This window comes from Pelobates fuscus, chromosome 2 (assembly GCF_036172605.1).
Source record: "Pelobates fuscus isolate aPelFus1 chromosome 2, aPelFus1.pri, whole genome shotgun sequence".
NCBI lineage: Eukaryota > Metazoa > Chordata > Amphibia > Anura > Pelobatidae > Pelobates > Pelobates fuscus.
The window spans coordinates 351,590,923-351,603,947 of record NC_086318.1 but is presented as its reverse complement, the minus strand read 5'-3'; the positions used below and the strand labels follow the sequence as shown (position 1 = coordinate 351,603,947).

At 42.0% G+C, this 13,025-nt stretch overlaps 1 protein-coding gene across 3 annotated transcripts in view; it reads left to right on the top strand.

Annotated features, from left to right (window-relative positions):
* MAP4K3 (mitogen-activated protein kinase kinase kinase kinase 3) overlaps positions 1-11,925 on the top strand; it is a 255,671-nt gene extending 243,746 nt beyond the window's left edge. For all 3 annotated transcript variants that reach the window (XM_063443637.1, XM_063443636.1, XM_063443635.1), the window contains 5 exons: positions 54-122; positions 5,202-5,294; positions 5,927-5,997; positions 6,832-6,887; positions 8,559-11,925. In XM_063443637.1, coding sequence (XP_063299707.1) covers positions 54-122; positions 5,202-5,294; positions 5,927-5,997; positions 6,832-6,887; positions 8,559-8,646 — 377 coding nt within the window. In that variant the 3' untranslated portion in view covers positions 8,647-11,925. The remainder of the gene's footprint in view (positions 1-53; positions 123-5,201; positions 5,295-5,926; positions 5,998-6,831; positions 6,888-8,558) is intronic.
* Positions 11,926-13,025: the final 1,100 nt, after the last annotated feature.

The window sequence follows — 13,025 nt, the reverse complement described above, 5'->3', positions numbered from 1 at the left end:
TGATCCCACAACTAAATATTAAGTTTATGGTGAGTCTTTCTTGCACTTCTCAGATACCCCGCAGTCAGACATTATACATGTAACCCAGTTGGAAAGGGACACGATTCTTGTCTGCCTGGATCGTAAGTATTAAACATGACCATTCTTAAGAGCTGTAGTCTTAGTGTTTTTGACAGCTTTGAAACTAGTACGGTTGTCTGTTCTGTAACTGTGCATAGATTTACATTTGACATGGCATATACACTTGGATCATTTTGCAATAAACCTGGTGAGAGTAGGCACACTTCTAGGAATACTACAGTAAATCTGAATCCACACCCACGCTTTGACAAGCGGCACTGCAGGTCTGATATCACAAAAAAAAATATGTATAAGTGCTCTCTCTTTGCCCCAGTGTTGCCCAAAGCAAGCAAGAATTATATTTGTTTTAGGACCCAACCAATACTAAGAATAACCCTACTAAAGAACTTGACACTTTATAGCGAGGAAACAAAACTGCATTTATGTATTGGGCAGGTTCTGTAAGAATGCTTACAAAATCGACATTAATTATATTTGTTTTCTTGCAATGCTGTTGTTATTGGGACATTGCAGTTATGTTTCCTCTAGTTTCTGTAATTCAGTAGTTCTTAATGATAGGTCGGAACCTCAGCTTGGCCCCAAATGATAGAAGCAGGTTAATCATATTTGTCAACCAGAACCCAGTTATCTACACACATTAAAGGGACACTATAGTCACCTGAACAACTTTAGCTTAATGAATCAGTTTTGGTGTATAGAACATGCCCCTGCAGCCTCACTGCTCAATCCTCTGCCATTTAGGAGTTAAATCCCTTTGTTTATAAACCCTAGTCACACCTCCCTGCATGTGACTTGCACAGCCTTTCATAAACACTTCCTGTAAAGAGAGCCCTATTTAGGCTTTCTTTATTGCAAGTTCTGTTTAATTAAGATTGTTTTATCCCCTGCTATGTTAATAGCTTCCTAGACCCTGCAAGAGCCTCCTGTATGTGATTAAAGGACCACTCTAGTGCCAGGAAAGCATACTCGTTTTCCTGGCACTAGAGTGCCCTGAGGGTGCCCCCACCCTCAGGGACCCCCTCCCGCCCGGCTCTGGAAAGGGGAAAAGGGGTAAAACTTACCTTTTTCCAGCGCTGGGCGGGGAGCTCTCCTCCTCCTCTCCGCCTCCGTTCCTCCCCGTCGGCTAAATGCGCACGCGCGGCAAGAGCTGCGTGCGCATTCAGCCGGTCACATAGGAAAGCATTCATAATGCTTTCCTATGGACGCTTGCGTGCTCTCACTGTGATTTTCACAGTGAGAATCACGCAAGCGCCTCTAGCGGCTGTCAGTGAGACAGCCACTAGAGGAAATAGGGGAAGGCTTAACTAATTGATAAACATAGCAGTTTCTCTGAAACTGCTATGTTTATAAAAAAAATTAGTTAAACCTAGCTGGACCTGGCACCCAGACCACTTCATTAAGCTGAAGTGGTCTGGGTGCCTAGAGTCAGGGGCGGACTGAGAACCCTCAGGGCCCCCGGGCAAAATAAATCAAGGGCCCCCTTACAGGCCCCACCTATACTCCGCAGCAAGCGCCACCCATGTCCCGCCTCCATGCACCGCCTCCAGCCACACCCTACACAATCTTTAGACACAAGGAACAAAAGTGCAATAATCCCTTCAAGGCCCCAGTAGAGACTACAATTGAGGGCTAATAGGCTTGGAAGGGGGTCTTTCTAACAGAGGCCATCTCAGTGTCCCTGCTGGAATCAGTCGCCTCCAGGCCCCAGTAGAGACTACAATTGAGGGCTAATGGGCCATGGAGGGGGGGAGCATTCTAGCAGAGGCTATCTCAGTGTCCTTTAGAGAGTGTGTTAGAAAGAATTTCCTCCAGGTCCCATTAGAGACTACAATGGAGTCTAATGGGGCCTGGAGGGGGGTCTCCAACACTCTGGTTCCTATTCACAATATAGCAACACAACATAGCTCGCTGATACCTAGGCCAAGTTGGCTCCTCTTACCTTAATTACTGTGGGCTTGCTGGAAGGCTGTGGGCTTACTGGCTGCGGCTGGCAGGCTGTGGGCTTGCTGGCTACTGCCGGCAGGCTGTGGGCTTGCTGGCTGCGACTGGCAGGCTGTGGGCTTGCTGGCTGCGGCTGGCAGGCTGTGGCTTGCTGGCTGTGGCTTGCTGGCTGGCAGGCTGTGGCTTGCTGGCTGCGGTTGGCAGGCTGTGGGCTTGCTGGCTGTAAGCCTAACTGGTGGCCTGTGGGCTGGCTGGCTGGCTACTGGCCAGCCTGTGGGCTGGCTGGCTGGCCGGCCTGTGGGCTGGCTGGCTTGCTGGCTACTGGGACACTTGTAGATTATTTAAAGAAATAATCCATGCACAATAACCACTACTGCTCTGTGTAGTCGTTATGGTGCCAGGAGGGCCGGGCCCCCCTCCCAGAGTAAGTAGTCAAACCGTTTAAGAACAGTTTGACAACTTACCTGTGGTCTGCTGGGATATGAGGCTGTAGTAGGGTATAGGAGCAGTGGTGCAATGTGTAAGGGGGGCAGTGTGTGTGAAAGGTTCAGTGTGTGTGAGTGTGTGTAGTGTGTGAATGTGTAGGGTGTGTGGGGCAATGTGTGTATGAGGGGGCTGTGTATGTGTGTGGCAATGTTAGTATGGGGGGCTGTGTGTGTATGGGTGGGCAGTGTATGTGTGTGTGAGGCAATGTGTGTAAATGTGTATGGGGTGTGTGGGGGCAGTGTGTGTGTGTATGGGCGGGGCAGTGTGTGAATGTGTATGGTGTCTGGGGGCAGTGTGTTTATGGGGCTAGAGTTCACTCTCACCACTGCGACCACCAGGAATCCCTGGTGGTCACAGTGTTGAGAGTGAACTCTAGCCCGTAGCTCCAGGGCTAGAGTTTACTCTCGCAAGAGCCGTAATCTGTGCTCGCGCAAGAAGGACCCAGAGGAGCTGCAGGCTGAGCTCACGGGTCCTCTCTTCCTCCCTCCCCTGCCGGCTGCCCGCACGGTGCCTGCGGACAGGGGAGGGGGCAATTGCCCTCCTCTTACTCCCCCCTCCCCCTCTTCTTACCCCCCTCCCCTCTTCTTACCCCCCTTCTTACTCCCACCCTCTTCTTACCCCCTTCTTACTCCCCCTCCCTTCTTACTCCCCCTCCCTCTCTTTTTACCCCCCTCCCTCTCTCTTCTTACCCTCCCCCTCTCTTCTTACCCTCCCCCTCTCTTTTTACCCCCCTCCCTCTCTCTTCTTACCCTCCCCCTCTCTTCTTACCCCCCTCCCTCTCTCTTCTTACCCCCTCTCTCTCTTTTTACCCCCTCTCTCTTTTTACCCCCCTCCATCTCTCTTTTTACCCCCTCCCTCTCTCTTTTTACCCCCCCCTCTCTTTTTACCCCCCTCCCTCTCATCCCCCCTTCCTCTCTCTTTTTACCCCCCTCCCTCTCTCCCCCCCTTCCTCTCTCTTTTTACCCCCCTCCCTCTCTCTTTTTACCCCCCTCCCTCTTTACCCCCTTCCCTCTCTATTTTTACCCCCCCACTCTCTTTTTAACCCCCCCTCCCACTCTCTTTTTAACCCCCCCTCCCACTCTCTTTTTAACCCCCCCTCTCACTCTCTTTTTAACCCCCCCACTCTCTTTTTAACCCCCCCTCCCACTCTCTTTTAACCCCCCCTCCCACTCTCTTTTTAACCCCCCCCCACTCTTTTTAACCCCCCCATTCTCTTTTTAAACCCCCCCTCCCACTCTCTTTTTAACCCCCCCCTCCCACTCTCTTTTTAACCCCCCCCCCCACTCTTTTTAACCCCCCATTCTCTTTTTAAACCCCCCCTCCCACTCTCTTTTTAAACCCCCCCTCCCACTCTCTTTTTAACACGCTCCCCCCCCCTCCCACTCTCTTTTTACCCCCTCCCCTGTAGCGTGGCCGAGCTGCTGTGCGGTCTGCGGTGCCCGGCCGGAGTGATAGGAAGGTGCACACTGAGTGTGCACCTTCCTGTCAGTCCGGCCGGGTACAGGAAACAGAAACTCCTGTTCCGCGCGGAACAGAAGTTTCTGTTTCCTGTACCCGGCCGGACTGACAGGAAGGTGCACAGCACCTTCCTATCACTCCGGCCGGGCACCGCGGACCGCACAGCTACAGGGGAGGGGAGGTGAGAAGCTGCAGCCGCCTGAGGCTCTTAAGAGAGCGCTCAGGCGGCTGCAGCATTTAAAGGGGCGGCCGGGCCCTCGGACCATGTCCGAAGTGCCCGACCGGTCAGTCCGCCCCTGCCTAGAGTGGTCCTTTAAAGTTCAATTTAGAGATTGAGATACAATTATTTAAGGTAAATTACATCTGTTTGAAAGTGAAACCAGTTTTTTTTTTCATGCAGGCTCTGTCAATCATAGCCAGGGGAGGTGTGGCTAGGGCTGCATAAACAGAAACAAAGTGATTTAACTCCTAAATGACAGTGAATTGAGCAGTGAAATTGCAGGGGAATGATCTATACACTAAAACTCTTTTATTTAGCTAAAGTAATTTAGGTGACTATAGTGTTCCTTTAAATTGTTTGCTATAGTGTCCCTGCCTTCCCCCGTGCATAGGAGAACCCACTGACACTGAGAAATGATCAACAAAAGGGTTTTGCAGAATTTATATATATGTGCATTATATTACAATTGCAGAATGGGACACCAGGCTAATTTTGGAACTGAATAATAGATCATCAAGCTAATAATGTGCACTTAATTCTTTCTATAAAAAATGGCTTAAGTGCTATTAGTTTAGTTAATGGAACCATTGAGATTTTGTTTGTGTACGGGAGGGGGGGGGGGTAGCAGGCATCACTATAATAAACATAAGAGATGTACGAGTGTAACTGACCAACGCCCTACTAACTGGGAGCGCAGGAGGTGTATAACTTCTGAAAACACATTTGTAGTTGATCGTTAAGTGGGGTGGTGGGTCATAAGGTCTGTCTCGGGAAGTGCACATAGCATCTTTCCAGTAGTAGCTGCTGTGTCTGCTGAAACATACCAAGAGTGTCACAATATTACTTTGTATTGAAGACATAGATCTCCTGCTGTCTGGCTTAAAATCCTTAAGACTACACATCAGTTCCCCACTCATTCTAGTTATTTAACAAGGGAGGTGGCACTACACATAGTAACGAATGAGGCCTTCTTCCCTCCTTTTATTTTTATTTCTAAGCGTTTTATTTATTTTAGGTGGTATAAAGATTGTTAATCTCCAAGGAAGATTAAAATCTAGCCGGAAGTTGTCTTCAGAACTTACGTTTGATTTTCAAATTGAATCCATCGGTAAGTGTCATTGCATTATCATCGGAGGAGGGTTTGTTGTATATAAAATATGATTCGGAATCTAAATGTTTTTTAATTTTTATTTTAATTCTTTTTCATGAACATCAATTGACTAGTGATAATTCATTCTACCTATAGCTATGGAAGGACAAAATATCATATGAGAATGTGTAACAGTCCTTTTCTGGCAGACCACACGCCAGTGACAAGGCAGTGTACGTGGAATTTCTGAGATTTACTCTGCCTATAGCCTATTAGTGTACTAGTCGAGTGTGCTTTATTTCACACTTAACCAGTTGTTATTATTTGTATATTTATGTTAGATGATTAAAAATATTGTTTCCTCACCCTGTGATCTTTCACAAACCTTTCTCTACTATTTTACTCCTTTCACATCTTGCTTCTCTTTTGACATTTTCTTTTTTTCTCATCCTGCTTTAACCCTCCTTCTATCCAACCAGTCCCCCAAGTGGTCACCCTTCATTTACACTTTTAAATTATGTATGGTAGGAAAAGGTGAGGCCGTAAAATGACAAGAATCACAGACAAATCTTCTGTTTGATTGTTTAGCATTTTTGTGATGTCATTTCACATATAAAGTTTAAACTATTTTCTGTTTGTTGTTTGTATAGTTTGCCTACAAGACAGTGTTCTTGCTTTTTGGAAGCATGGGATGCAAGGAAGAAGCTTCAGATCAAATGAAGTAAGTAATGAATACATCCCCACACTCCTCCAAAACCTCTGTCTTGTGTTGTTCCATGGCTAAGGTCTTACTTGCTTTCCTCTATTAGACTTCTCACTGACTGACGTAACATTGAAACACTCCTTTTAATCATATCTGCCCTAGGAGTCTGTCTAGTACTCTCCTGTTATCACTACACTAGTTGACATACATCATTTTTTCAATTAGTTTGTAGCTGTTTTATATTTATTAGTGTTGTAAAACATGTTGGCAGTATAGAAATTGTTAAAGGACCACTATAGGCATCCAGACCACTTCAGCTCAATGAAGTGGCCTGGGTGCCAGGTCCCCCAGGTTTTAACCCTGCAGATGAAAACATATCAGTTTCAGAAAAACTGCCATGTTTTCATTGAGGGCCTCTAGTGGCATTGAGAGCCTCTAGTGGCTGTCTACCTGAAAGCCACTAGAGGCAGCTTCTGCGAGTCTCAGTGTGAAAATCACACTGAGATGAGGCTGACATCCGTAATGCTTTCCTATGGGTGGTTGAGCTGACGTCGGCAAGGGGAGGAGAGGTCACCAGCACCGTGGGAGCACGGCGCTGGATTATGGTAAGTTGCTGAAGGGGTTTTAACCCCTTCAGCCTAGCGGGAGGTGGGAACCTAATAACCCTATAGTGCCAGAAAAATGAGTTTGTTTTCCTGGCACTAAAGTGCTCCTTGAGTACGCTTAATCTTCATAGGTATTATAGTTTTACAAATCTGGAGCTCTTTGTTTTGGCGACTCTTGTTCTAATTCTTTTGCTTCAGATTGTATTGAATAATATTGGACATGCATCTGATCTGTTTGTCTCCATAGATAACTCAAGAAATCTCTGATAACACAAGAATATTCAGACTGCTTGGTTCTGACAGGTAAAATAATGAAAGTTACTTGCTTTGCACTATGATACAGTCACTGTAACTCTATAAGCTTAATTTTAGTTCAATCGTATACTTAGTTATTACGTTTTTACCGAGATATGATAATGATGGGGAAATACATTTTATGGCTGTTTCCTCTGAACGGATTCTAGCACATCCAAATTCTAACTGGTGGTAGGTGAAAAAGATTGTCTATAGGCAGAAATGGATTAGAAGATCTTTTTGGAAATTTGAAAAACTGCAAAAGATATGAAAATATATAAAATGACCTGCAATTGTCAGATCAGTTTTTTGCATAAGCATGTTGGATAAGTAGTCCCAAGTTAATTTGTATATGCTTTACAGTGGGGACCCTCAAACTAAGGTGCCACCAACACAGGGAAGGCGAAATCCCAAAAGACCAGTATCCAAGAGGGTCCAGGCATACAGAGTCTTGTCCAATGCCACAAGCTGCTACTCCTTGTTCCTAAATAAAGTCTTTGACTATTCTTTGTCTACACAGACTACTCTTGGATGGTTCTCTGTTAGATGAAGTGAATTTAACTACATGAACCTCAAGTGGCTTGAACTAACATTAGAAAAAAGGAACACTCCAAGCACTATAACCAGCAGCTCTCTGTCTGAGCTAAGCTGGGTGGTTCAGGGTTCTCAGGTAGCTCATTTACAGAAAGCAGTCAGCTGAACCCTTTACTGCAAGATTTAGCTCAGGAGAGCTAACTATAGCTCCTAAAAAAGTCAGATGTAGTGGAGCGGGGGAGCAGCATCCAGTGAACCCCAAGTAAAAAGTCAAACTATTCTAAAATGGTTTGACTACTTAAAATGTGGGTGGGTCAGGCAACACCTGACACCATAACCACTGCCTGGTGGTCACATTAAAGGGACACGATAGTGTTAGAAATACAAATCTATAGAATGCAATGATTCTCTATGATAAACTGTGATGGTACTGTAGATATATGCCTGGGAATGAAAGTTGAAAAATACCAGTCCCGGCTCTCCTACCTAGAGTGCTTAGAGCAGTGGCTTGAATACAATATATAAATATAAATTTAGAGACTAGGACACTGGGGGAAATACTGTAGGCACTATACTTCAATTAGATAAACTTGTAATGGCGAGTACAGTGTTCCTTTATTACAGTATTTCCATGAATCTCTCTTATCTGTCAGCTCAAGTCTCTGTGTCTTAAACAAGTTCCTGTCTCAGAAAAGATCTAGCTAAGCTGATGTGTGTGAGTCAGTGGCTCAGCTTTCTGAATTCCTTCCACTTTGTGTAAATGCCGGTCATTCCAATTTAATTTGTCTTTCCAATGCCAAGTTACATGAAGAGTACAGTACCATACACCCTGTGATCCTGTTCAAAATAAGCAGTATAGATTCACAGTCTAGTGGCAAGATGCGATTACTGTGTTTCCACTGGACGAATTCCTTTTAGCTGTGCTCAATGAATCAAATGCCTGTCAATCTATGGGCGAACAAATTGATTTATTAGGCAGCTATGAACATATCTTTGTTTGTACATAGACTGACAGTAATTTGATTAATTCAGCACAGCTAAAAGGGATTAGTGCAGATGTCTTGTTTTTACATATCATTACCTTTTAACTTTAGGAAAGATTTGGTGCATGCTAACCCTTAACATTACTTTCTTTCCTTATTGCAGGGTTGTCGTTTTGGAAAGCCGGCCTACGGACAACCCGACAGCCAACAGCAACCTTTATATTCTGGCAGGTCATGAAAACAGCTACTGAAACATGCCATTTTGTTGATGACCAAGAAAACACTATTGCCACAATGTTAACAGAATCTTCAAGTCAGATAAACGTCACAAAAGCATTGTGGACACTTTTTTTTTATATATAGATATATGGGTATATAAATATATATAAATAATTTATTGAGGCATGAGACAAAGATGAGGAAAATGTTGCCAGGATGTGGTATCAGATACACGTATTAAAACGCTCCTACACAAGTGCTACATTCACAATGATGTAATCTTTGTACAGATAAGTAGTATTATTTCTTTACCCTGCTGCTGTGGCTGTAACTTCATATTGCTCAAGACCTTTGCAAAAGTCCTTATGTAGATAGCGATCCTTTAATGAAGTACAAGTGTCTTAATTGTACAGATGTAAAGGTTGTCAGGAAACAATGCTGCGGGGGTTTAAGGGCGGATATTGGAAAACCTTTTCCTTCTCCTAAGGCTAGTCTAAGTAAAAAAAAGCAGCCATTTTGGAAAAGGAACACATTGCATTTATTAACACTATTGTATTTTTTATTCTATGTAATTTAGTAATGCCAATATACATTTTTGTAATTTTGAAAAGAAAAGGATAAAAAAAAGGAAGGAAAAAAAAAAAAGACTATAGCTCAGATGTAAGCATTTTTATGATACCTTTAAATTTAATGCAAGTACACTGGTGTTTTATTTGCACAAAGTATTGTCATGTGATGTAATGCGTCACAGAGTTAGAAGAAGACTGCTGTGAAAACGCATCAGCTTCTGCTTATTAATATATATCTTTTTGGGGGGGGTTTCGCTTGGCACGGTTATTTGAAGGGATGATAACCAACCAGCACAGTTTCTGGAATTCATATATAAAATAAATAATATGCAGGCTCTTGCAGATAATGCACAGCATCAGGTTAATCCTAATATAGCCCAAGTAGTGTCATCAAAATGTCTGAGTTCAGTAGACCAGAAAGGAAACACGGAAAGTATTTCAGTGTCATCCCTCTTAAAAAAACACCATTCGGGTGTACAACATAAGCCTCACTTCAGGTCATATTAAGATTATCCTGGTTGTGGACATTAGCTGCAATATAGGCCACCAATTGATATATGAATGAAGACAGCTCCAGTGCTCCTTGAGCCATCTGCTGCAAGCAGAAATGTTGGCAAACTGGCTTTCTAGACTTTTGTCAGTATTGGGAACACCAGAGCTCTCTGATGTGTTTTGTCTTTTTTTTTTTTTTTTTTAATATATAAAATGATTTGACGTAGCTGTATGTGTAAATTCAAGATTTTAAAGTGGATCTGTCATTCACAGAACACGTGGATGATAAGGCTTTAGGTAAGTATTAAAATTTAGTTTGTATTATAAATATATTATCAAAGTGAAATTTCCAGCAAATATATTGATTAAATGTAATACCTGGTATTTGCTATGGACATCATGTGGGTCCATGCATTCTCACAATGCCTAAAGGGACACATGTAACATTATGAGTGTGCACTGATTAAAGCACCAGATTTAAAATTTCCACCGACGGTATAGAGGTATAGGCTAAGCCAAAAATAAAATGTAATTTAGATATTTGCTAGTAATTTGGATAGCACACTTGTCTACAAATGTGCCACCATGTCATATTTGCATGACAGCTGCACTTTAAGATGGATAGACATTCAATATTTCAACCATGCACCGAGCACATCAAACATTCCTTATATTGAAAGCTATTATTTGAATGCTATGTCTTTCTGTTGTTTGCCTTATTTTGTCCTATAGGATGCTTGTAAACATGTGGCCAAAATAATTTAGCTACTACCTCATGCAGATAGACTAATGGAGACTTTGCAACAAAGAAGCTGTTTGATTTTTTTTTTTTAAATGGGATTGGCAAATTTATTTAGACCCTTAACATTGCATTAAACTCTGAAGCAGCCATTGGACGGCTTCACTTTGTCCGACAATGATGATCGAGACTTATACAAACTGCTCCCTTCATGAGTGAACATAAATGTTGATAGCATGCAGTCTAAATGTTAAAATAACAGGATCTATCGAGAGAAAGGTATCCTTGATGGACCAATGGGAAATCATCACAGTTACTGTTTCCAGCTTCCTTTCGGGTCCTAGGTCTCTGTGTAGAAGTAATTCTTTAGCTCCCAATACGTATCTGGAATATTTCCCCTCTTTTTTTTTTTTTTTTTCTAACTGCTACCTGAGAAATCAATGCCCCACTCCACCTAGATGAATCTTTGCCAATGCGACCGCCAATGTTCTTGAAATGCTAATTATAAAAATCCCCAAACAGCTCTATAAACATTCCAGACTAGAGTTTATAATAATGCACTTTTAGCAACATTGCACCATATTTAGCCTTGAAAGCATTGCATTGTTTTTCATTAAAGGTCACTTCATCCAACCATTGAACTGGATCTTAATGAGACTGAGAAATTGCTCAAATTATATATTTCTTGTCAGGTACATAACTTGAGATATTGACGTATTTGGGCTTGACAAACAATTCAAAATTCATCATTTCAGGAACCGTTTCCAAAGTCTGTTAAACCCATATAAAAACCCCTTCAATTCTTGTTAATAGAGGCGAGTTTTGAAAGGGCTACTACCAATTCCCCTGAGGATGCAGTTTGAGTTCTAGCTTTGGACTACTGCTGAATATCCATTTCCACAGGCCTGTGAGATATGGAGGAGAGCAGCATAAGGTCTGTGCTCCAACGTGAACAAATATAATTTCTCTTTCCCATACTTGCAGCATGTTATCATGTCAAATCCCGGCCCATCCAGTCCATAATACCAAGTGCCAGAGTGGTAGCAGGCAAGAAAGCTCTGTGCCATCGAGGAACTAAATCTGTTTCTTACCCAGCTAAAGCACTAGATAGGGACATATTTTGATCAGGGTGCAGTCTTACTGGGCTCTCTTAGCTTTTGTGGAACAGCTGCAACTGTATTTCCTGCATCTGTTGTTGCTGTCTCGGTGCTTTATGTTCGGCACTGTCGGCCATATTTGTTTTTCTCCATTGCATTTCATTACAAAAAAGTATGCATCTGTACTAAGCAGGTGAATTTATTGAAACAGGCCATTTTCACTGTATCAGGAAGACCATTTTTGTAAAATTAACACGTGCATATTTTTGTTTTCTGCAAAATGTTGTGAGTTTGAACACTAATCAAAGTGAAACAGCTGTAGTTGATGTATGGTATATATTCTTGATGTGCTAATGCTTTTGGATACATTAAAGAATGTGTGTGTGTATATACTGTAAAATAAAAAAGATTTTTTTAACAAACCTTTTGTTCTGTAGAATGCTTTACACATGACTTAAATAAAAGATTTCACTTTTTTTTTTTATTCTTTATTTTCTTGGTGCATACATTTCAATGTGGCAATGAGTGACAATATGTCACTTCTATATATTAGCAACTTTTTAAATGACCACTAAAGTCTACCAGGCCACTTCACTTGTATTTACACATTTATATTCCTAACACCATAGTGCCTTAATGTTCCTTTAAGGTACAGACTAGGGTAAAAAGGAGCCATGGGTTTATGTTTGTATACGTGTCCTGAACTGAAACATCGACTTTACCATGTAAATAAAAAAACATTTAGAAATAAAGATTTTGAAGAAAACCTCTAGCAGTATTTATCTTTATTGGAAATATATAATACACACACTGACCTAGAAAAAAACAAAATTAAAAGAAGCACACAATCTAATTTATATGAATGTCTAGATTGAAAATGCCAGGCCTTAAAAGGACACTATAGGCACCAAAACAACTTTAGCTTAATGAAGCAGTTTTGGTGTATAGATCATGCCCTTGCAGTCTCCTTGCTCAATTCTGTGCCATTTAGGAGTTAAATTACTTTGTTTATGCAGCCCTAAGCACGCCTACTTGCATGTGATTTACACAGCTCCTAAATACTTTGTTAGGAGAGATCTTGCAAAGTTGGTTAGGAAGGAAACACTACAATGTAAGGATTTCTGTTATGTTCCTCTTGAAATTAAATAGTTTTTTCTGTAGACCGCTTCCTAATATATGTTTAGGTAAGACAAAAACAGGTTCATATACAAAGAGAGACACCACTGAAAAAAGGCAACAATTTGTTTTTAATAAAGTTGTATACATTGTGTTGACTTAACAAGGAAGAAATTACAGTATGAGCATTGCCTAACGCAAAAAAAAATATTATTTTTAAACAAATACTGTTATGCATAACCTGCAAATATCAAGTGATGAGTTTTATCGTTTTTGGTTTCACCGCAATCTTTTTTGTACTTCGCTATATGCTTTCAGATAGGCTTAATCTTCCCTAGCAGAACGCAGAACTGATGCCATGCTGATGACACCCACAAGGCTGAGATTGTAATCCATGG